We start from the raw sequence: 26283 nt of genomic DNA on the forward strand, positions 1-26283 counted from the left end.
ATTACTTACTGTACATTCAAACGTGACTTCACCTCAGTGAAACGCGGAAGATATTTGAAGAAATGTGTTTACTAAAACTAAAAAGAAAATATTTATAATTATTATTTTTTATTTTTATATTTGCTTTCACATCAATTTGAACAAAAAATATTAACAAAAACTATACTCTGTTCCAAAGAGAAATACCATATCTGTGCTGATTAAAAGAAAATGTGGGCGAAAAGATTGAATCCCAGATTTGGTGATAAAGCATAATGAGAGATTTATCAGCCATGACTTGTGGAAAGTGTGGAAAATAATCCATAAGAAAGTGCAACAATTATCCCAGTTTCATGGGAAGTTTTTATAGGCTTTGTGTGTAAAGCTGTGTTTTAGTGCAGTGTGATAACATTAACTAGCATTTCCAGGAAAGCTCAAATCCTCTGCGGTCTAAATGACAGTGACAGTAAGTGAGGTTTGGGTTTCTTTCTGAGGCGATTTTCTCTAATAAACCAACACAAACACAATGAAGGCGGCGTTCGTCTAACCTCCAGCTTCCTGCAGTGCATTCTCTGGAAATCCATCATTCCACAAAGAAATATTGACTCTGAATGAAGTCAATTTTGAGACATCATCACAGGAAGAGGAATGAACCCCCCCCCCACACACACATACACACACACTCATTCTCACACACACAACAGGGATTTTATTAACTAAAAGTAAAACTAAGATTAAAAACAAAAAGTTTTGGTAAAATAAAAAAATCTATGTGTGTATATATAGCACAGGTATATTTGTAGCAATAGCCAACAATACATTGTATGGATCAAAATTATACATTTCTCTTTTATGACAAAAATCATTAGGATATTAAGATCATGTTCCATGAAGATATTTTGTGAATGTCCTACTGTAAATATATCAAAACTTCATTTTTGATGAGTAATATGCATTGCTAAGAACTTCATTTGAACAACTTTAAAGGAGATTTTCTCAATATTTAGATTTTTTTGCCTCAGATTCCAGATTTTCAAATAGTTGTATCTCAGACAAATATTAATCTTTCAGATGATGTATAAATCTCAGTTTTAAAAATGTACCTTTATGACTGGTTTTGTGGTCCAGGGTCACATATTAGATAAAAAAAAAAACTATATAAAAACTTATATATAACTATATAAATTATAAATGAAAAATATTAGATGCAAATTTTAAGCTGAAGCACCAAGATTACTAGATTTAATGGAAATAAATAAAAAATAAAGCTGATCTAAAACAAAAACTGAAATAAAAATTAAACCTAAATAGTAATATGCCAAAAGCCATAGAATTACAAAAAGAAAAAAAAACAAGAACTAAAATTAGAATGAAAACTGAAAATATAAAAATAAAAGCCAATTCAAAATAATAAAAACAGTATATATGTAAATAATACTGTGCTACACACATTTACTTGATAAATTGGAACTTCTACGCTGCAAAAAAATTATAATAGAAAACAAGAAAAAAAAAATGAAAATTTTTTGCAGAATATAGACTTCTATTGCTTTTATATACAGCTATTTACAAATACTCTAACAACCCTAACAGAAAACCTTCTGCACTTTTACTATTTTACTTTAATTTGATACCATTTTTACAAACGAGGACGCCTCAGGAGGAGGTTTTGGGAGGTGTATTTCACTGAAGGGTGCAAAGCCATAGAGCAGAAGATCTGGTTCAGGACTCATCGATAATAAACTCATAGACTCATAGAAATAAACCGGCTAGAGCAGCAGCAAACTCAAGTCCAGCCTCTCAAACACGGACTGACCCGGGTCAGACATACTGCTGTTTCCATCATACGATGATCAGAGCGTCTATCGATCGTTTGGGAAACACAGCAGATACTTCCCAGCAGCCCAGTCTGATCTCATGCATTAACACACGCACGTTTGCAGGAAACCACAGAGAAAATACTGGAATTGAAACAGAAGTTCAGGAAATTTGTGTTGAAGTTATTTTAATGCGTAATGATGATGACATCTGTGTGGCTTTGTCACTGCAGTGAATCAGAATAAGATCAAAAATGCACTCAGAATCTGCACTCAATTCGTTTGGACCACAGCAACTTATGAGTGAATATGAAAACTGTTACCAAACTGCATGTGCCCCTTTTTATTAATTAAAAAAAAAGGAGAAATTCTTTGAAATTTCAAATTGCACAAAAAGCACACAAAAACCCCCAAAACAAACTATTTAAAAATCAATTAATAAATAATTATAACAAATTTAATTTGAATAAATTACTGTATGAAATTTCTAAAAGCATATAATCTGAGAGTTACCCATATTAACCCCACTGGAGTGAATGGACTTTAATTAAATTCCTTTGAACCTACATATTTATTTCTAACAAAACATCAAAACAATATAAATATTGCTCTAAGAAGTTTTCAAACTAAATTAATTGATTTTACCAGCATAAACGAGTGATCTTTTTGTTTTATGCTGCAATGTTTGGTCAATAGACGCACATAATCATAATCATAATCATAAATTAAATCATAAATTCTAAATTCAGTCCAAAAGTGTGTGAGATATGGAGAAAAGGCTTTATATATTTTAAAAGGATTTTTGACACTAATATAAATTCATAGATACATTTCCAGAAAGTATTTTTGACGGCTAATACATACTCGGGTCAAAACGGTTTTATCTCTGAAAAATAACTGTAAAAAAATGAATGAAGTGTATTTTGAGAGTCTAAAAGCATTTGCAAAGTTTCTTTCCCCTACTAAAATCTACATATATTTTTTTAACTATAATTTTACGCATCTATTACAGGTCAAAATGGACCTGAATGTGTTATGAGGGTTTAATAAATACATGAACACAATCAAATCAGACTCAAGCTTTGGGATGAATGGCGGCAGTGGGGCGGGTCTTCAGGCTCAGGAGCTCAGCGATTGGACGCTTGCTGTCCTGGAAAAAGTCCAATCCGGTGATCCACTCCACATCTCTGACGCGTGATTGGTGCATCCACAGGAGAGGCTCCACCCACTGAGACTCCGGCTGATCGTCCTGCACACAAACAGCTCTTGAGTTCTCATGGGTCTCATTATTTGTTTAATTAAACATCCGTTTTCAGGAAGTATCATCATTCAAAATACAGAAGCAGCAGAGACCAGAACAATGAACGATGACCAATGTCTTTGTTCTGTTGACGAGCATCATGGGACACACACCTGCGTCACTGTCCTCATATTTACCTGTATTTGCATTGTTTTCCATATTACACATTGTTTCAAAGCAGCTTTATGGAAAATCATGGAGTAAATCTTCTCAGAGTCACAACTGAGCATTCATTTTGTAGTGATAGAGGATTGTGAAATCTAAGATTATGAAAAGATTTGGTTTTAATATAAAATGTTTGTATTCAATTGTATAATTTATATGTGACCCTGGAATCTGAGGGAGCAAAAAATCTAAATATTGAGAAAATCGCCTTTAAAGTTGTTCAAATGAAGTTCTTAGCAATGCATATTACTAATCAGAAATTAAGTTTTGATATATTTACGGTAGGAAATTTACTAAATATCTTCATGGAACATGATCTTAATATCCTAATGATTTTTGTCATAAAAGAGAAATGTATAATTTTGATCCATACAATGTATTGTTGTCTATTGCTACAAATATACCTGTGCTACTCATGACTGCTTTTGTGCTGCAGGGTCACATATGATTTAAATTAATATGCATAAATTAAATGGCAAAGATGTTAGTTTTACAGCTTAATGTCACAGATTTTTTTTTTTTATGTTTTCATTATTTTTAACCACATTTACTTTTTACTTAATGTATAAATAAAAATATATAGCAGTAGTTTGTTTCACAGTTTAATCAATGTCACTGAAAATTATTTACTTAATAAAAAGATGAAAATAAATAAAAATATGAATGTATATTTTTGTGCATTTATGAATTGTATAATTTATATCAATTGGTATGCATGCATAAAACAGCAAAGATGTTAGTTTTACAGCTTAATGGCAATGAAAAACGAAATATAATAAAATGAATAATTCATTAAATAAAAATATTTAAAATGTATAAATAAATAAAACATTAATAAATTGTATAATTTAAATTAATATGAGTAAATAAAACAGCAGTTATTAGTTTTACAGCTTAATGATACTAAAAAAATTAAATAAAACATCTAATATTCAAATGTATTTTTAATTTTTTTGTGAATAAAAAATGGATTATATATAGTAAATAAATATAATAAAAATCAATGCATTGTATGATTTATATAATTGAAATTAATATGCATAAAACAGCAAAGATGTTATTGTCATAGTATTTATACACACACATATTAGTGCTGTCACACACATACAGCATATATTTTGAAAATATTTACATGTATATACATTTACTTATTTATATTCTTATATTTTATATTATATATAAATATATTTAATATATAAACATAACATTTTTCTTAAATATACACATGCATATATTTATATATACATAATAAATATACAGAGTACATATACATACATCTTCTGAGTACATATACATACAAAGAATGCAATTAATCGTTTGACATCACTAATATATATATATATATATATATATATATATATATATATAGTGTGTGTGTATTTATATATATTTATATAAATATATACAGTATATACACATACACACATACGCTGTGTTGCTTAAAAATTTGTGAACCTTGTAGAATTTTCTATATTTCTGCATAAATATGACTCAAAACATCAGGTTTTCATATAAGTCCTGAAAGTAGACAGAGAACACAATCAGACAAGTGAGAGAAAAATATAATTTGTCATTTATTTATTGAGAAAAATGATCCAGTGTTGCATATCTGTGCGCTGCAAAAGTATGTGAACCTTTGCTTTCAGCATCTGCTGTGACCCCCTTCTGCTGCAGTCACTGAAGGGAAAGTTATATATAGCAGTAAATGCTGATCAGTCCTGCACAATAACATGTAGGAGTTTTAGCCCAGTCCACTTCAACTCTGTGATGTTGGCGGGTTTCCTCATATGAACTGCTTGCTTAGGTCCTTCCACAACATTTGAATTGGATTAAGGTCTGGACTTTGACTCAGCCGTTCCAAAACATTAATTTTGTTCTTTAATCATTCTTTGGTAGAATGACTTGTGTGCTTGGGGTTGTTGTCTTGCTGCATGACCCACGTTCTCTTGAGACTCTGTTCTTAAACAGATGTCCTGACGTTTTCCTTTAGAATTTGCTGGTATAATTCAGAATTCATCGTTCCATCAATGATGGCATGATACTAGCACCACCATGTTTCACAGACGGGATAAGCTGAAATGCAGTGTGTTCTTAATAGCTGTTTACCTGTTGCTATTTAAAGCTGATTTTATTTCATGATATTGAGCCTGATGAAGACCTGAGGGTCGTTATTAAATTCATTTGGAGCAGCTATTTTCAGTGTGCGGACTTCTCTCCTTTTCGTTCCTCAGTTGTCCTGCACCTGAGCCCGATCTGGGTGTTTTTTTATTATTTATTTTTAATAGCTTCTCATTTAAACCAATAAGTTCTACTTTGGTTTCATCTACCCACTAAACCTTTCTCCACTAGTCCTCTGGCTTGTCCACATGATCTTTACCAAGTAATTTTCTTTTTGGAGAGCAGTGCATTTCTTGGAAGGTGTGGCCTAATGGTTAGAGAGTTGGACTTGTAATCCAAAGGTTGTGGGTTCGAGTCTCCGGCCGGCAGGGATTGTAGGTGGGGGGAGTGAATGTCCAGCGCTCTCTCCACCCTCAATACCACGACTGAGGTGCCCTTGAGCAAGACACCGAACCCCCAACTGCTTCCCGGGCGCCGCAGCATAAATGCCCACTGCTCCGGGTGTGTGTTCACGGTGTGTGTGTGTGTGTGTCTGTGTGTGTGTTCACGGTGTGTGTGTGTTCACTGCTGTGTGTGTGTGTGTGTGTGTGTGTGTTCACTGCTGTGTGTGTGCACGTTGGATGGGTTAAATGCAGAGCACGAATTCCGAGTATGGGTCACCACACTTGGCTGAATGTCACTTCACACTTCACTTCTTGCAGCTCTGCCATGCACACCATGCTTGCTCAGTGTTCTCCTGATGCTGGGCTCAGGAACATTAACATTAGCCAATGTGTTACTCTGGGAACTTTTCTATTACACGTTCTGCTTTGGAGTGACCTTTGTTGGTCGACCACTTCTCGGGAAGGTAACAGTGGTCTTGAATTTCACTCCATTTGTACACAATCTGTCTGACTGTGGCTTTGTGGAGACCAAACTCTTTAGAAATGGTTTTGTAACCTTTTCTAGCCTGATGAGCAACAGCAACTCTTTTTCCCAGGTCCTCAGTAATCTCCTTTGCTTCGGACTTGATTCACTTCCACAAACATGATCAGACTTTGATAGATTCCTGTTCTTTGAATAAAACAGGTCATGTAGTGACACTTGATAGTCATTGCACTGACAGAAAGCACCTCTGCACAGATGGACTTTAAATTAACTGCTAATACAAGAGATTCACATACTTTTGCCACTCACAGATATGCAATATTGGATCATTTTCCTGAATAAATAAATGACAAAGAAAATATTTTTGTCTCATTTGTTTGACTGGATTCTCATTGTCTACTTTCAGGACTTGATGTTTTGGGTCATATTTATGTGTAATGAACTGCCATGGCTATCTGCTCTCATGACCGGAGTGGAAAACAGATCTGAAATGAAACGCAACTTTCTGTTTTCAGCTTAGAAACAACACAACGGTGACAGTATAGCTCAATGAAAATAAACAACTTGACCAAAATTAGCTTTTGTCATTTGTATTGAATCTGATTGGCTGACAAACATTCTAAGGTGTGCAATTATTTTCAGGGAAACGCGCGGCGAACAGTTCCAGCTCTTGACCGCATTACATGACCATATCACTTCACCAAATGATTTTGGTTATTTAAAAAGGTCCTTACAGCCTAAAAGAAACTGCAAATGAGAAATAATTTTGGTTCTGTGTGTGGTACGATAGAATAGAGCCCTGCACGGGCCTCAAATTTAGGCCCTAGCCCGGCCCTAGCCCGAGACGCTCAGGCCCTATCCCGGCCCTAGCCCGAGACGCTCAGGCCCTAGCCCGGCCCTAGCCCGAGACGGAGCATTTTTGTTCGTTAAATAGCCTATAAGTTTTAGCTTTTTTAAAGTAACGACCAAGCGGCCAGCGGCATGAGCTGATCATAGCCTATGTTTGATCAATTTATCCTTCTCATATCATCACGACTTGCCTAAAATAACATCTATAGATATACTAAAACAGTTCAAGTATATAACAATGTTTAAACGTTAAACCTGCTATAATAATAATAATGTGTGTATCTATATCTGAGTTTGTGCTGAGAGTGGAAGCTAAAGCTGCTCTGCAGGACATGGAGACACCAGCAAACACTTGCTTTGTTTTCAGTGGAAACATTAAAATAGCCTACGCCCTCTTTTTTTTAATTTTACTGATTCATCAAAAAGAACCAAATGGAAGGATTATCGTGACGATGGATTCAGTGAAACTGCCGCAGTCATGCTTTCAGATGTGTGTGACAGCGACAGGAACAGGAAGTGAGAGTGTGACACTCACGGCGCAGCTCTCCATGTTGTCGCTCCTGTGCGGCAGAAGGAAGGAAACCGTCTGAAGTTCACCAGAACATTCTCTCACCGTCTGCGTGTCGTTCTGACAGCTCGTCACCACCGTGAAATAATGAGTGGGAACAGGAATAGACGAACCTGCAACAAACCTGAAAAATAAATTTATTTTTTAAATTATACAGTAAATAATTACATTTAAACTAAAACTATTAAAAAAAAATTTGTTAATTGAAATAAAGCTAAATATATATATATATATATATATATATATATATATATATATATATATTGCATTATTATTATTATTAGTAGTAGTAGTAGTATAGAATAAAATAGTATAAAATGTGAAATAAGTTAAAGCAATTATTAACTGGAAATAAATAAAAACTAATGGAACAAATCACAAAGTTAGAAAAAAAAACTAAATAATGACATGATATAAAAATCAAAGCTAATTCAAAACATGTATATAAAAAAAAACTATAATATAAATAATACCAAAATTAGACTGGAGAGTAATGGATTATGTAAAAAGAATGAAATGTAGGGCAGGAATCAAGAATACGTACTCCTGGATCTGCTCTGGAGAGTCGAAGTGTCCGTCAAAGTTGTAGTCGTACACTGGGCCAGTGACCACATTAATACCGTTATACTGAGATGCGTATTTGACCAGCAGAACCTCCTGCAAATACTGCCAAAGTCCTGGACAAACACTCACCATCAGTGACCATATACACATGAAAAAAACATGATTCAAACACTCACTACTTAAACGCTCACACACTCACGATTCAAACAAACTCACGACTGAAACACTCACGAATCAAATATTCACAATTCAACCACCACATAAACACCAAATTGAAATACGATTCACAGAAACACTCGTGACTCAAACACTCACTCTTGAACTGTGGGAAGACAGGCACCACGTTTCCGAGTGTCAGAGCATCAAACTGATCTTCAGAGGAGCGGTTCAGATCTGACAACACAAACACATTAAACTTGACTTTTTAGGCTTTACGGTTAACTACAACTGGTAAAAACATTTGTTAAAAAATAAATACATATTTTAAAAAAATATATACATACTTAAATTAATATGCATAAATCAAACACTGAAGTTATTTTTACAGCTTAATGTAACTGAAAAAATTAAATAGATTTTTTAAAATAAATTATTACTTTATTCTGTATTCTGAAGTGCCTCTCAGAGTTATTTGTTATATTAATATATTATGAATATTAAAATAGATAAATATTTGTTTTAAATAAAATAAAATTAAACAAATAATATTAAACAAAAATAAACAGTTTAAAAATAAAACAAAAACTAGTAAAAACACTGGAGTGTAATGGACAATGGAAAAATTATAAATTTAAGGCATGACATAAAGTGCCCCTATTATGGTTTATGAAAGGTTCATATTTTGGTTTTGGGAGTCCCCAAATGCATGCAAGGTCAAAAACACATTCGTTGTCTTATATTTATTTTTACCTTACTTGCTCAACGACTCCCAAACGATTCGCTCAACGATTCATTTTTCCAAACCCCTCCTTTGCATGACGCTAATCTGCAGTGATTGGTCGATTTCATTTCAAGCAGTGTTTGTGAGGGCAGTGCTACTTTGTGTACAGAGTTACAGAGGAAACAGCTATTTTTAACGCTTCAATAGTGCACCTAGTGGCAAAGAAAGAATTTGCATTTTCATTCAGACCAGCGCAAAAATCAAGTTTTCCCAGGTCTGCGTGGGCGGGGAATATGCTAATGTTTCATTTTGACATCAACATGAAACGGCTTGGGATTCGTTTTAAAAACAACTCGTTTCAATGTTTCAGAGTCGACTCTTTCTTTTGAGAGACATTTTCAGATTTAAAACTTTGCAGGATGTTTTCATTCACTTACAGCTGTGTTACACTGCATGAAAGCTCATTTTCAAAAATACATAACAGGGGCAATTTAATTCAAATTATCAGTTGTCGATTGAATGTTAAGATGTGTGAGCTTCAAGGAGCGGAGTTTAAAAGTGCTAAATAATTGGAGAAATCATGCATACGCCACCAGAGAGAAGATCCAGTTATGACATTCTAATTAAAATATTACCATGTCCAAAAAAAGGTATAATATTAAAATGCATCGATGAAACACACACATGCACACACACTCACTGGGTGGGAACAGGAAGGCATGTGTGATGTTGCCAGCATTGTTGTACTGGTCACATGTCGCGCTCTGATTGGCTGGAATCCTGATGTCTGCCCGGAGACCATCAGAGAGGACTGGAGAACTTTCAGCCTACAAACACACAGTTTGTCATTACAACCAGATCTGAGCATCTTCAGCTGAAGACATGAGTCATGCTCTGATGATGTGACATGCCCTGGCTGGTTGCTAGGGTGTTGCTATGTCACTGCTACAGTGTGTGTGCGTGTCTCACGGTTTTGTCCAGAGTGAAGGAGCTCCAGACTGGCGTGTGTGTGCGTGTGCTGTAGGCCGTGATGAATCCGTGTTGATGCAGGATACAGTATTCAGCGTCAGACTGCAGGACCCGCGGACGGCCGAACAACATGTGCTGCCTCTCACTCTCCGCCACTGCACACACACACACACACACACGTTTAACACACAAACACAAGAATACATCTACTGGATTTTACCCCCGCTGCCTGGCCAGGGCCAGTATAGCCCGTGATGCTGAAGAGGTTCTCTGGCCTGTCCCAGACCAAAGACGGGATACTGGGGCAGAATAATTATTTTTGTTGTTGTTTGCTGTATTGTACTGTACTCTACACTACATTAAATTGAGGAATAAAACATTTGGGGAGTACCACAATCAACACTTATTACCGGTTTTTGTAGTATTGTTTTGAATTGATCTCATCAGTGTGTAAAACTGTGTTGTGTGTGTGTTTTTGAGGGTTTGTGTGTCATGTCTGAGAGCAAAGGTTGGTTTTTCAGCAAGATTGAGTTGTTTTGAGTGGAGAGCTTCATTTTGACCTGAATATAGGAAGTTTGGGGAATCGAGTTAGAAGTTATGGATTCGTGTTTACTGTTTTGAGAATACGAGGCATAGTTTCAAGAAATGTGTTTAAGCAATCGAGAAAAACTGTATTATCAATGTGGAAAACAGATGGGCTGCACAATATTTTTGTGGAAACTGTGACATTTTATTTTTCAGGATTCACAGATGAATAGAAAATTCAAAATAACAGCATTTATTTGAAATCATTTGTAGCATTTTGTTGCCAGCAGATTCATAAGTGATTGGGGGAAGATGACTAGTGCATGTTGCACTTTCAAATGCATGTTATAATGGGTTTCCATCCAAATCAAACACCCACATACAGTCCGTTAAGGTCAGCTGTTTAGCAGGTGACCGACAGAGAAGGCCAAAGACCTTCTGCTGAATTTCATCAGGTCTGGTCTGAGTAATCATGGCTTTCAACATCATGTAATCTCACCGTTACCTCAGCAGTACTCCTAAACACTGACATGAGTCTGATAAGTCCTTTACAGTCTTACACAGTCACTTCTTGATTTTCCACACACTAAACTTCCTCTTTCAGCAGGTGAATCAGCAGTTGATCAGAGGAGAAACACCAAAGTCATGGGTTTGCTTCCCAGGGAACTGAAATGCCAGTGTAAATGTCAATAAGCTGCTCTCACTGACCAGATGGTTTACATAACCACTTGGTAGCTGCTTTAACTCAAAGTGACTTGCATTGCGCATTTTCCTTGTGGTTCACACACAGTATTTGGCAGAGGTGGGGGACTCGACTCACAATTTTCAGGACTTGCGACTTGCTTGATTAAAGTATGAAAATGACTTGACTTCACTTTGACTTGAGAGCAAGTGACTTGAGACTTGACTTGAAGTGGAAGACTCGACAATGACTTGAATTTTAATAAACAGCATTAAAATTCGTTTTAAAAATAACTATTGTGACGTCAGCACCAATCAGCGTCTGTGCCTTTAACGCTGCACAATTGAAACTGCGCCAAACAGTAGTCGAGCTCCACAAATAGTCTCGTTTGGCTATAAGGACTTCGAACTGGACCGTGCCAATAAAAAAAGATTTGCCAGATGCAGAGTATGCAACGCAAGAATATCCGACACGACAACCGCAACGTCAAATTTTATCCGACATTTCAAGAACCACAAGGAAAGTCATTTCTTTTTAGTCAGTAACGATTAATCTAATGAATTAATAATTTATGTTTGTCATAATTTGGCCTTGGTTGCATATTATATTTTATTTTTTCTTATTAGATGTGATCATTATCATCATTGATACGTCTTGTAGATGTGGGGAATTTGACAGCGCATGTTTTACGGCCTTCATATAAAAAAAAAAAATATACATATATACCTGTGTGTGTGTGTGTGTGTGTGTGTGTGTGTGTGTGTGTGTGTGTGTGTATATATATATATATATATATATATATATATATATATATATATATATATAGAGCTTAGTGCTAACATCTTGGCGAACCTTATTTTCTGTAAATGCAACACATTTTAGACAGTTTCAATTAAACTGAATTAGACAGATTGGATTATACATCTTAGACTGGATTTTAAAAGTTTTGTGTAAGTAACAATTTTATTTTCAGATATTAATGTAGTACACATGCATATAATTCATATATAGCAAATGTATAATGAATAAGATACATAATATATGTATACAAGTTAATCTTTTCTGTGCAAAAATAAATATGTAAAAAAAATTTACCTCTATTTATTTTAGTACTGTGACTTGACTTGAAACTTATCACGACTCGACTTGACTTGCTTAGGGTGAACCCTTGACTTGACTTGCTTGATTTGTCTGAACTGTGACTTGAGACTTGATGGTTAAGACTTGAGACTTGCTTGGACTTGACCATGTGTGACTTGTCCCCACCTCTGCTATTTGGGTGTTGCAACCGGAATGATCTTACTATTTAATCTACAGGAATGCCTGTAATGACAGCCAGCAGTTCACTGCAGCAGTTCACTCCTCCATACAGGCCTTCTCCAGATCTTTCAGGTTTTGGGGCTATCGCTGGGCAACATGGAGTTTCAGCTCCCTCCATAGATTTTCTATTGGGTTCAAGTCTGGAGACTGGCTTTGAAATGTTTCTTACGGAGCCACTCCTTAGTTGCCCTTGCTGTGTGTTTGGGGTCATTGTCATGCTGGAAGACCCATCTTCAATGCTCTTACTGAGGGAAGGAGGTTGTTGCCCAAAATCTCACGATACATGGCCCATCCATCCTCCCCTCAAACGGTGCAGTCGTCCTGTCCCCTTTGCAGAAAAGCACCCCCAAAGCATGATGTTTCCACCCCCATGCCTTACGGTTGGAATGGTGTTCTTGGGATTGTACTCATCCTTCTTCCTCCAAAACACAGCGAGTGGAGTTTATACCAAAAAGTTATATTTTGGTCTCATCTGACCACATGACCTTCTCCAATGCCTCCTCTGGATCATCCAGATGGTCTTTGGCAAACTTCAGACGGGCCTGGACATGTGCTGGCTTGAGCAGGGGGACCTTGCGCGTGCTGCAGGATTTTAATCCATGACGGTGTAGTGTTTCTAATGGTAACCGTTGAGACTGTGGTCCCAGCTCTCTTCAGGTCATTGAGCAGGTCCTCCCGTGTAGTTCTAGGCTGATCCCTCACCTTTCTCAGGATCATTGATACTCCACGAGGCCAGATCTTGCATGGAAACCCAGTCCGAGGGAGATTGACAGTCATCTTGAATTTCTTCCATTTTCTAATAATTGCGCCAACAGTTGTTTCCTTCTCACCAAGCTGTTTGCCTATTGTCCTGTAGCCCATCCCAGCCTTGTGCAGGTCTACAATTTTGTCCCTAGTGTCCTTAGACCGCTCTTTGGTCTTGCCCATAGTGGAGAGGTTGGAGTCTGATAGATTGAGTGTGTGAACAGGTGTCTTTTATACAGGTAACGAGTTCAAACAGGTGCAATTAATACAGGTAATGAGTGGAGGATAGGAGGGCTTCTTAAAGACAAACTAACAGGTCTGTGAGAGCAAGAATTCTTGCTGGTTGGTAGGTGATCAAATACTTATTTCATGCAATAAAATGGAAGTTAATTATTTAAAAATCATACAATGTGATTTTCTGGATTTTTTTCTTAATATTCTGTCTCTCACAGTTGAGGTGTACTTACGATGAAAATGACAGATCTCTCCATTCTTTGTAAGTGGGAAACTTGAAAAATTGGCAGTATATCAAATACTTATTTGCCCTACTGTAAGAATGTTCATAAAGAGGTTTATCAGGGGTTCAAGTTTGGGGCATGCCATGCAGCAAAAATAGAGGAAACTATTTCTGAACTTCTATGCGGCATCACAATGTCAATACATGTGATGTGAATGAACGAAACCTGCTGTTATGACAACAGACGTGTGAGTGAGTGAGTGAGTGAGTGAGTCAGGGACTCAACACTCATCAGGAACACACTCACCTTCAGCATCAGTGAGATTCAGATGCGCATTGATGCCACTTCCACTCTGAAAACACACACACACAGCTAAATGAGTGGAGCTGTCAGTATGTTTGGGTCAGTGGCAGTGCAATTATCATTGTTAATGACAACTACTAAAATGTATTTTCAGTAACTTCAAGAAATAAAACAAAATATGATGCTGCCTAGTGTGTGTGTGTGAGTGAGCGTGTGTACCAGTGTGGTGCAGCTCCAGCCTTGTGTGTGTGTGAGCGAGTATGAATGTGCGAGTGTGTGTGTGTGTGTGTGTGTGTGTGTATGAGTGAGTGAGTGTGAGTGTATACGAGTATAGATGAATGAGTGCTGGCCTCCACCCAAACAAACTTGGTGCAAGAGTGCTAAAGGACAATATCTACTTCTCCCACCATCATCCTTCAGTGGTGTGTGCCAATCCACTCAACCTGAATGGCACACAAACCTGGACAGAGTATGAGTGACCAGAGGTCATATCAGCTTTCGAATCATCATGTGGTTGAAGAATCCCACAATGACACTGATAACACCACGCAGCCACAGCACACTCGGCTCATAGAAACTATCCTGGCTGAGCCCTGCCCGCATTCCATCTTTCGGATGAGACGTTAAACCAAGGTCCTGACTCTCTGTGGTCACTACAAATCTCATGGCACTTCTCGTAAAGAGTAGGGGTGTAACCCCGGTGTCCTGGCCAAATTCCCTCCACTGGTCCTTGTCAATCATGGCCTCCCAATAATCCCCATCCGCTTGATTGGCTCTATCTCTCTCTCCTCTCCACCTGTAGCTGGTGTGTGGTGAGCGCACTGGTGCCGTTGTGCTGTGGCTGCCGTCGCATCATCCAAGTGGATGCTGCACACTGGTGGTGGTTGAGGAGAGACCCCCTATATGATTGTAAAGCGCTTTGGTTGTACAACAATACACAATAAAGTGCTATATAAATGCCTCATTCATTCATTCATCCATCAAAGACAGATTGTGACGTACTACAACAGCTCCAAGACTCAGCACCCAAGGACAACTTTCTGGAAAACAGCCAGGGAAGCCAGGACAACATATTACATCCACCGGAAACACAAGAGCCAGAGCCCATCTCACCAGACACATTGTCCCTCTCTCCAGCATCTCCACTAAGCTTCTCACAGAAAATGGAGGAACTGGTGTATGCTGGGACCAAACTCTCCCACTTTTTTGCTGCAAGCCTCGAGATATCAACTAAAAAACGGCAGGCCCCACAACCACCAAAGCCTGTGGGCCCAGCTCACCCTCCTCCTGTGAGAGCTCTCCAACCGCTGACACAACGCCAGGGCCCAAACCCTCCTCCATCTGGTGTAGGTGAACCAAAAACAACTGATAATAGCTCTCAGTGATGTGTGTTGGGTCCCCACTATGATAGCAGCAACATTCACAAATGTTTACAGAACAAGCGGGAACCCAGTGTGCCTGTAGCTTTCTCTATCGATCAGAACTGTTATCAATGATTTCTTCAGAGTTTGACTGTTTTGCTATTGCAGGGGATTTTAATATTCACATAGATAATGCAGAACTACAAAAGAAATTATAACTGCTTTAAACATTTTTGATCTGATTCAGCATGTGCTTGGACCCACACACAATCGTGGACACACCCTAGATTTACTCATCAGTAGAGGTCTAAACATTTCATCCATTGTAATTAAAGACGTAGCATTATCTGATCACTTCTGTATTTTCTTTGATATACTGATCTCTGTTACCACTGAATCTAAATCTGTCTCTCTCAGAAAGAGATGCATTAACGAAAAAACTAGTGTTATTTATGGAGGCTATATCTTCAACACAAAGCATTTCTGCAGACTCTGTTGATCTTCTCCTTAATTCCTTTAACTCAAAAGTTAAGAATGTTATTGATGATATTGCTCCCGTGAAAGTCTGCAAGAAGAATGGCAGACAAAAATCACCTTGGAGGAAATCAACAGCAGTACAGAGCATGAAAAGACAATGCAGAAAAGCTGAGTGGATGTGGCGGAAGACGAAACTCGAAATTCACTATAGCATCTATAAAGACAGCCTTCATGCTTTCAATGTAGAACTAGCCACAGCTAAACAGACCTTCTTCTCAAACCTTATAAACAGTAACTTAAACAACACTCACACTCTTTTTGCTACTGTGGAGAGACTGACAAACCCCCCAAGTCAGATTCCCAGTGAAATGCTCTCCGACAGCAAATGCAATGAGTTTTCTTCCTTCTTTTCTGAGAAGATCAATAATATCAGAAAGGAGATTGGCACATTTTCTAGTTATGCAGAGGTCACACAGATTCGACCACAATTTCAAAAAGTAGTAACTATCTCTGTTTTTGAAGCAATTGATTGCAAAATTTTGGAAGAAATAGTACAGCACCTTAAATCTTCAACCTGCTATCTTGACTCACTTCCCACATCTTTTTTCAAAAGTGTGCTTAATTGTTTAGAAGCTGATCTCTTAGAAGTGGTGAATGCCTCACTTCTTTCTGGGACTTTTCCAAACTCCCTGAAAACTGCAGTTATTAAGCCCCTACAAGCGCAATCTCGATAACACCATGTTGAGCAACTATAGACCCATATCAAATCTTCCTTTCATAGGTAAGATTATTGAAAAGGTATTTTTTAAATCAGCCGAACAACTAAAACTCAAATGGATATCTGGACAATTTTCAATCTGGTTTCAGAGCGCATCACAGCACAGAGGCCGTGCTTAAGATAATAAATGATATTCGCTTTAAAATTCATCAGCTGGAAAAGAATGTTGTTTCAAAGGTGGAGCAGTTTATCAAGTATTGATGAAATATTTGTTGAATGAGCACTGTGCTACGTCCAAACTGACTGCACTGTATTTTATGTATAATCATTTTCTACTCTTAACTGTTTTGAATTCATTTTAAATACATTTTTATATAATTTTAATAGTTTAAGCAGAAGGCTAAAGTAAGTGCTGTGATGGTAAAGATAATGTGGGCAAAGAAAGACAAGTGTGTTGGCTAATTAGTTGAAAGTAGAACCTCTGAGTTCAATTTGTTAGGTTTCTGGTTAGGGACTGTCTCTAAGTGGAGGGACTGCGGGAGGGGGAGAGCGATGGACTCACTTAGACGTGAGTGAGGGACACCAGCAGAAGAATACTGGTGTCATAATTAAGGTACACCTGTAAGTGTAAAGGTGTACGAGTGCACATCTATAGATTGAGAGATGTGCACAGTCCGGGGGGGGGGGGGGGGGGGGGGGGGGCAAAACGCATTCTCTAAGGCACTAAGAACCGTAGTGGCAAATAGTACAGGAAAGGTATAGGAAATACAAAGACAATATGAGACACTAGACGTGGGGTTCTAGTCGTAAATCGCTCTACCAACTCTAAACTCCTACCATTACAGACAGGGGCACGCCCTGAGTTTTAGCGAATAGGTCAGGTATGATGGTCAAAGTAAGTAGGGGGTGAAGTAGTGGAATAGTTAGGTGTTTTGGAAGGTTTTTTCACTTAGTGCGGAAGAGACTGAACAAAGCTTGAGAATATTTGTTTTTAAATTCCTTGTTTTTATTATTATTTTTTAAATTCTTTATTTTCATTGTTGAGATTATTTTTTAATGACTATTTTACTTCCTTTAATGTAAAGCACTTTGTATGAAACGGTGTATGAAATGTGCTATATGAATAAGCTTGCCTTGCGTGAGTGTGTATGCATGTGTGTGTGTGTGTGTCTGTCTGTGTGAAAGTGTATGAGTATGAATGAATGAATGAATGAGTGTGTCTATGTGTGTGCGTGAGTGTATGGGTATAAATGAATGAGTGTGCTTATACGTGTGTGTGTGTGTGTGTGTGTGTATGAGTAAGAACGAGTGAGTGTGTGAGTGTATAAGAGTAAATGAGTGTGTGTGTGTATGAGTAAGAACGAGTGAGTGTGAGTGTATAAGAGTAAATGAGTGTGTGTGTGTGTGTGTGAGAGAGTATGAGTATGAATGACTAAGTGTGTGAGTAAACGAGTATGAATGAATGAGTGTGTGTATGTGTGTGTGTGAGAGTGTATGGGTATAAATGAATGAGTGTGCTTATACGTGTGTGTGTGTGTGTGTGTATATGAGTAAGAACGAGTGAGTGTGTGAGTGTATAAGAGTATGAATGAATGAGTGTGTGTGTGAATAGGAGTATAAATGAGTGAGTGTGGGTGAGTGTATTTTAGTGTATATGAGTGTGTGAGGGAGTGAGTGTGATTGTGTGTGTGTGTGTGTGTGTACACCAGTGCGGTGCAGCTGCAGCCCAGTGTGTGTGTGTGTGTGTGTGTGTGTGTGTGTGTGTGTGTTTGAGTGTATACGAGTATGAATGAATGAGCGTGTGAGTGAGTGTTAAGTGTGGTGCAGCTGCAGCTATGTTTATGAGTGTGTGTACCAGTGGGTTGCAGCCCAGTGTATGTGTAGGCTCCAGGCTGGTGACTGGGCACTGCTCTGGGTCGCTCTGCTCTGTCGGGTGACTGGGGTTGTAGATGGGCATCCGCAGCAGGTGGTTCAGACTCCCGTGAGTCCCGTTATTGTGGAATGGAGTTATTTCCAGCACATCTGATAGGAAGAGAAAGAAACAGATCGACAGCTTAGATGTGTATTGGATGTGCTGTGTTTTCCATTCTATATTTTCTTTATGATGCTACTGTATTCCCTACTGTAAAGCACTTCAGATCAGCTTAGCTTGTGCTCTAAAAATAGACTCAGATGTCATGTTTTGTGGGTTTCGTACCACACATGAGGTTGTACAATTCAATGTTGGAAAACGGCTCCACTTCCGTCTGAAAGTGGAATTTTGGCCCTAAACTGAGAAACGAGGCCTGAGAGAGAAAGAGAAACCACAGTATGAGACTGGAACACACACATTTAACAATTACATTTGTACATTTACATTTGTACATTTGGCAGATGTTTTTGCTCTCTTTTATTAACTTGCTCAAACTGCAAATCAGACGAAATTAATCAGCAACACATACTCCTGAAAACACACCTGCAGGAACTCTCGCGCACACACACACACAACACACACACACACACACCTGCATGCTGTAGACGTCATTGTCATATCCATGATTTCCTCCTGAGCAGAACGTGAGAGACCCCTGATACCTGCAACACCACACACCATCAGAACATGTGCTAGGGTACATAGTTGATGTAAGTCCAGTCAGTATAATCAAACACAGCTGGACTCAAATGAAGGTGTAGAACCATCTCAAGGATGATCAGAAGAAATGGACAGCACCTGAGTTAAATATATGAGTGTCACAGCAAAGGGTCTGAATACTTAGGACCATGTGATATTTCTTTTTTAATAAATCTGCAAAAATGTCAACAATTCTGTGTTTTTCTGTCAATATGGGGTGCTGTGTGTACATTAATGAGGAAAAAATTAACTTAAATGATTTTAGCAAATGGCTGCAATATAACAGAGTGAAAAATTTAAGGGGGTCTGAATACTTTCCGTACCCACTGTAAGTGTGTGTGTGTGTGTGTGTGTGTGTGTTCTGTACCTCTCAAAGAGCCAGCGTGGGTTCACCATGATGCTGACGTCTTCGATGCGTCTATTGTTTGCGTAATGGAAGCGTTTGGGCAGGTGATGTTTCAGGTATGGCTTGATCTGCTGCGCTGGCCGTTTACACTGAAGAACAACAGCCAATTACACACACACGAAACACACTCAGAACACTGAACACGTAACACAAGTAACACACATGGAACACTGCACACATAATGTACATGTAACACATGAAACTCTGCACATGTAACATGCATAACACATACGTAACACTGCACACGTAATTCACAGGTAAAACTGCACAGGTAACACACACATACTACACAAAACATGTAACACATAACCCACACTGCACACGTAACACACAAAACACACAAAACACTGCACAGGTAACACAGATGAAACACTGCACACGTAACATTGGTGATGGCTGAGGAGATTCCCCCTTCTATGTAAAGCGCTTTGAGTACCCAGAAAAGCGCTATATAAATGTAACAAATTATTATTATATTATTATTATTATTATTATTATTATATTATTATAATAATAATAAGACACACACAACACTAAAGATGTAACAACTAAACACTACACAGGTAACACATAAGTAACACTGCACATGCAACACAAATCACAGCACATATAACACACAAAACACTACACACATAACAAAACATTGCACATGTAATGCACCCGTAACGCTGTACATGTAACACACATGAAACACACACGAAACACTGCACACTTAACATGCAAAACACTGCATGTGTAACACACACAAAACACTGCACGTGACACAGTGAAACTGCTGAGTTCGGGTCATTTTGACCCTGAAAATGCTACTTCTAACGGCACTGGACTAAAACTTACTGACACAGGGTGAAACAACTTCCCAAAAAATGTACAGTATGCAGTGTGTTTTTAATGTGCTGCCCTCCACGTGAGTTGGTGTGATGAATGAGCTGGCATTTCAACATCTTCCTGACACATCATTTGATTAGACTGAATAATTACAACATTTTTACACTAAATATAAACCATCACATCCTTAATATCGCTGTGTCATTTCACATTTATTCCTACAGCAAAACCGCTTTACAGAGATGAACAAAAAAAGTAACTGTCAATGTTGCGAAATTAGTCAGTTATGAATCAAATTCAGTTTTAGTTTCACTTGTAATAACTTATTGTACAAAAGCATGATCCGCACTCACATGAAACAGTAAAACATTAAACTTGTAAATAATTATAAATACTATATTAATAAATACTATTTATGTTTAATTTATTCTCATTTTAGTAATTGTAAATGAAATGATCACAGATAATAATTTTGATGTACTCTGAAACCTGAAACCTGGCTGAAACCAAATGAATATTTTGGTCTAAATGAGTCTACTCCACCAAGCTACTGTTATAAACATGAGCCCCGTCAGACTGGTCGTGGCGGCGGTGTTGCAACAATATATAGTGATATTCTCAATGTTACTCAGAAAACAGGATACAGGAGATTTAACTCATTCGAAATACTTCTGCTTAATGTTACACTGTTAGATATGCAGAAGAAATCTCTCCTATCTCTTGCTCTGGCTACTGTGTATAGACCGCCAGGGCCATATACAGATTTCCTAAAAGAATTTGCAGATTTCCTCTCAGATCTATTGGTTAATGTTGATAAACTGCTAATTGTCGGAGATTTTAACATTCACGTTGATAATACAAATGATGCGTTAGGACTTGCGTTTACTGACCTAATAAACTCTTTTGGAGTCAAGCAAAACGTCACCGGCCCACTCGTCGATTTAATCATACGCTAGATTTAATTATATCGCATGGACTTGATCTTACCGATATAGATATCGTGCCTCAAAGTGATGATGTTACTGATCATTTCCTTGTATCGTGCATGCTGCGTATTACTGATATTAGTTATATGGCTCCACGTTATCGTCTGGGCAGAACTATTGTTCCAGCCACCAAAGACAGATTCACAAATAACCTGCCTGATTTATCTCAACTGCTCTGTGTACCCATAAATACACATGAACTAGATGAAATGACTAGCAACATGGGCACTATCTTCTCTAACACATTAGAAGCTATTGCCCAACTCAAATTGAAAAAGGTTAGAGAAAAACGTACTGCGCCATGGTACAACAGTTATACCCATTCTCTCAAGAAAGAAACTCGTAATCTTGAGCGCAAATGGAGACAAAACTAACTTGGAAGTTTTTAGAATTGCGTGGAAAAGCAGTATGTCCAGCTATAGACAGGCTCTAAAAGCTGCAGGGTAGAGCATATCTGCAAACTCATAGATAATAACCAAAACAATCCAAGGTTCTTATTTAGCACAGTGGCTAGATTAACAAATAAACAGACACCGCCCGATCTAAATATTCCCTCACAGTTTAATAGTAATGACTTTATGAATTTCTTTACTGATAACATCAGAAATACAATATCAAATGTAGATTCTACTGCGTCTAGTATTTCAGCTTCATTCATCGCACCCAAAGAAAAACTGCAGTGCTTTACAACTATAGGACAGGAAGAGCTAAATAAACTTATCAGTGCATCTAAACCAACAACGTGTTTATTAGATCCTGTACCCACTAAACTACTGAAAGAGTTGTTACCCGTAGCAGAAAAACCGCTTCTCAATATTATTAACTCATCGTTATCTTTAGGTCACGTCCCAAAACCATTCAAGCTGGCGGTTATTAAGCCTCTTATTAAGAAACCACAACTAGATTCTAATGAACTGGCAAATTACAGACCCATTTCAAATCTTCCGTTTATGTCTAAAATTTCAGAAAAAGTTGTGTCTGCTCAATTGTGCTCCTACTTGCAAAATAATGATCTCTATGAAGAATTTCAGTCAGGTTTCAGGCCTCACCATAGCACAGAAACTGCACTTGTTAAAATTACAAATGACTTGCTTCTTGCTTCAGACCAAGGCTGCATCTCATTGCTAGTATTACTTGATCTTAGTGCTGCGTTCGACACTATAGACCATGATATACTCATAGATCGATTACAAAACTGTACTGCAGTTATATCTGATCAAATGTACATTATTATTATTCTTTAGCTTGGGTTGAACAAATCATTTTTGCTTAGATGGAACAGCAGCTACGCTAATTATGTCTCTATTTGTTTCTCTGTTGATTAACATCCTGTGGTAACTAGGAATGACAGAAGCTTCAGTCTGGATCCAACCCTTAAATGATCTGAGATGACCGAACACCTGAGAAAAGATGATGCCAACCCCTCAGAGGACCTCAGAGGATGCCAACGCTCAGACAACATACAGAATTAACAAATTTTGCCATATGTCAAATATATTAAGGTTCTGCAATATATAAATATATTGTGGAAACTTAAGTTCCTGTAGAGCTGCTTTGCAACGATTTGTATCGTAAAAAGCGTTATACAAATAAACTTGAACTTTATTTATTTGTAGTTAGTAATTTTAGTGCTTCAACGTATTAAATGAAAATCAGAAGCCAAAACAAATTTAAGTATATTTATATTTTAATAAATTTTAGCTTTATTTCAATTAACAACAACAGTTTTATTGAATGATTTTAATCCCGCTCTGAATACCATCTATAAACATCAGCAGGAAGTGTGTAGTTTGTACTGTAGTATGCAGGGACTCTTACCGACATGTTTGCCACGAGTCCAACAGCGTCCACTGTCAAAGACACACACACACAAACACGTTACTGACACGTCACTCACTAGGGCTGATCTTAACTGTGTGTGTGTGTGTGTTTGACTTACAGGTGTGTGTTGTGTTTTTTGCTCTGATTCGTCCAAACGGCCCCTCATTGACAAACAGATGATTGACATCACCTATAAAATCCTGAAGAGCCTCTTTACGTTCGCAGCTGGTCTCCTCCATACCTGTACACACACACACACACACACATCACACTTGCACATAGTGTGTTTCCTCACAGCTGTGTGTGTGTGGGTGTGTTTTACCGTGATCAGCGACGATAATGATGTTGACACACTGATGAAGGTTGAGTTGTTTGAGGCCGTTCATCAGCTGACCTATGACTCTGTCCACGCCCTGCAGAGCTAAGATTAGCTGCACACACACACACACACACACACACACACACACACACACAGATGTCAGCAGATGGTTTGATTTTGAAAGTGTTTTTCAATATAAATCAGCGTTTTAAAGCTGTTTGTGGCATTAGATCAACATCATCTGATGCTTCTGGCCTTCATATGTCAGCGCAGACAGGAAGTGATGAGAAATATCATCAGCACACACCAGTGAGTGTGTGTCATCTGCTTGTGATGCCTGATAAACAATGCTTAGAGTATGTGTGTTTGTGCTCACCCCTCCACTGACGGGTCCATAATTGTGTCCTGAGCTATCCGGCTCCTCCAGGTATACTGTGAAGAAATCTGGCCTACAGCAGCAGAAACACACAGACACGTCTGACTGATGAACGTCCAGTGAACCTTATTTTGCCTTTGAATGAAGTTTATTTTTCTGACCCCCATGGACAGATTTTTTTCTGGTTTAAAGCATGAACTCACTTCATTTTGATCAGTTTCAGAAAATAAGAATTAATCTTCTGTCACTTAAATGTCTCTTGTTTTAGGAATGTTCAGATCTTTGTTCAGGAAACGACACAAATTAAATATAGAAATCGAAGTAAGATTGTTTTTTTTGCAGTGAATGTAACGGGTTGTGAAACAAACACTCAAGACGCTCCAGCTGTGAAAACTCCCTAAAGACACAGAGCTACAGATCCTGCAGATTCAGATGCGTGATGTGATGAAGGACAGTGATGAAGATGATTTACCGTCTGTCCTCTGGTAACTGCAGCCACTGCAGAACACTGAAGATCCTCTCCTCATACGGGATCTTCCTGCACACACACACACACACACACACACACTGAAGGAGTGGATTGCAGATCTACAATGGCCCTCATATTGATGTTAATTATAATATTTCTTGAATATTATTTATCAAAGTTACATTTATGCATGTTAGAAAATAAGTTGAATATGGCTTACGTCTGCCTTGTTACTCTCTAAGAAGCTGATCTCAGTGTGTGTGTGTAGTTAACAATATTTAATAATATTCAGGGCAGAGCCCGGCAACTTTGAAGTACAGATAAGTGTTCTCTGCGTATGTGTGTGAATGTCTATCTTTGCAGCTAGGTGCAGAGAGAGAGCTCTAGGAGGAAATCATAATTTGCCATCACCATGATGTCCAGGGTAACAGAGATACGTCTCTGGAGAGACCTATTGCGTCTGAACTCTGATCAATTGTCACCAAATATAATCACTAGAAGATATGCTTCCAGTTTTACGTCCATGTGTGGAGATTTTCAAAGTTTATCTACCAACCAGAATCTTGCTTATCTATGTGTTGACGTAATTAGTGACCTCTGTTAGAGTATGCGTACGCAGAACGGCCTACAAACTGCATCGCGAGTGTTGAAGCTGACTTCTGCTGATGAAACTGTGAACTATTTTCTTCAGTAAAGTTCTCTTTAATTTATCCCATCTCTGACTCCTGGTCATTGTTCATCACACCTGGTCCATGGGTTTTAACTGTTACTCCCCAACAGTTAAACACACACACACACTCTCTCTCTCTCACACACACACACACACACACACACTCTCTCTCTCTCACACACACACACACACACAGTATGATCAGGTCACATGTTCAGTCATGTTTAAGTTTGTTCTGTGAGATGATGTACTAAATTGAATTTTTGACAGCAGGTAGATGTAACCCATTACTACAACTACATATTAATAATAAGACAAGAATTAATATTAATAACAGCAATAATAAAACTAATACAAATTATAATAGTAATACTAATAACACTACTAATAATACCACTGCAAATACCAGTACTTAAAATAGATACTAACACTAATAGGAATACTAATGATAAAACCAATACCAATATTAAAATTAAAACTAATGCAACGAATAATATTAAAACGAAGATTAATACTAAAAGTAAAATTGATCTACTACTACTACTACTACTACTACTACTAATTTTAATACTATAATTTAAACTATTACTACTAATAAAATTAATATTATTACTAATAAAATGATAATACTAACAATAAGATTAATATTTAAAATAATACTTTTTAATATGAATACTAACAATAATACTAAATTTAATACTAGCAATACTAATACTACTAATAAAAATAAAACACTAGATATACTACTATTAATCATAGTAATAATTTGAATTTCTAAAGCACTTTTCCAGAGTTTAAAGCAGTAAACAAGCACATGGACTACATTAAACACAACTACACAATTTCTACATAAATCTTAAACAAATGCAGAGGAGACCCAGAGTCAGTGCATGGTCAGATATTTATAAACAGTGATGAAACAAAAACAGACACCATCTGATAACATCTGCACTATCCAGTGAATGCACGTTATTTATTTGATAAAATACAGTGCGTCAAAGAGCTGCGGCCTTGACGATACTCCCCACCTGATCACTGAACACTGTTTATACTATCAGGAATGAATCTGACGCACAAACCGTCCTCACCATGTGATGTGTGTGTGTGTGTGTGTGTGTGTGTGTGTGTGTGGA

General features: G+C 37.6%; 1 protein-coding gene across 2 annotated transcripts in view; it reads right to left on the bottom strand.

Annotated features, from left to right (window-relative positions):
• Nucleotides 1-1970: 1970 nt before the first annotated feature.
• The window catches only part of LOC306847099 (ectonucleotide pyrophosphatase/phosphodiesterase family member 3), a 34446-nt gene continuing 10133 nt past the window's right edge, over nucleotides 1971-26283 (bottom strand). For both annotated transcript variants that reach the window (XM_079380872.1, XM_079380873.1), the window contains 16 exons: nucleotides 24484-24549; nucleotides 24012-24084; nucleotides 23639-23747; nucleotides 23435-23557; nucleotides 23314-23345; nucleotides 19643-19770; nucleotides 19169-19238; nucleotides 18862-18949; nucleotides 18520-18686; nucleotides 14112-14157; nucleotides 10077-10231; nucleotides 9808-9934; nucleotides 8543-8620; nucleotides 8208-8340; nucleotides 7631-7787; nucleotides 1971-3045 (listed from right to left, as the gene is read on the bottom strand). In XM_079380872.1, the coding sequence (XP_079236998.1) occupies nucleotides 2872-3045; nucleotides 7631-7787; nucleotides 8208-8340; nucleotides 8543-8620; nucleotides 9808-9934; nucleotides 10077-10231; nucleotides 14112-14157; nucleotides 18520-18686; nucleotides 18862-18949; nucleotides 19169-19238; nucleotides 19643-19770; nucleotides 23314-23345; nucleotides 23435-23557; nucleotides 23639-23747; nucleotides 24012-24084; nucleotides 24484-24549 (1726 nt within the window). In that variant the 3' untranslated portion in view covers nucleotides 1971-2871. The remainder of the gene's footprint in view (nucleotides 3046-7630; nucleotides 7788-8207; nucleotides 8341-8542; nucleotides 8621-9807; nucleotides 9935-10076; nucleotides 10232-14111; nucleotides 14158-18519; nucleotides 18687-18861; nucleotides 18950-19168; nucleotides 19239-19642; nucleotides 19771-23313; nucleotides 23346-23434; nucleotides 23558-23638; nucleotides 23748-24011; nucleotides 24085-24483; nucleotides 24550-26283) is intronic.

This window comes from Barbus barbus (assembly GCF_936440315.1).
Source record: "Barbus barbus genome assembly, chromosome: 27".
Lineage (NCBI taxonomy): Eukaryota > Metazoa > Chordata > Actinopteri > Cypriniformes > Cyprinidae > Barbus > Barbus barbus.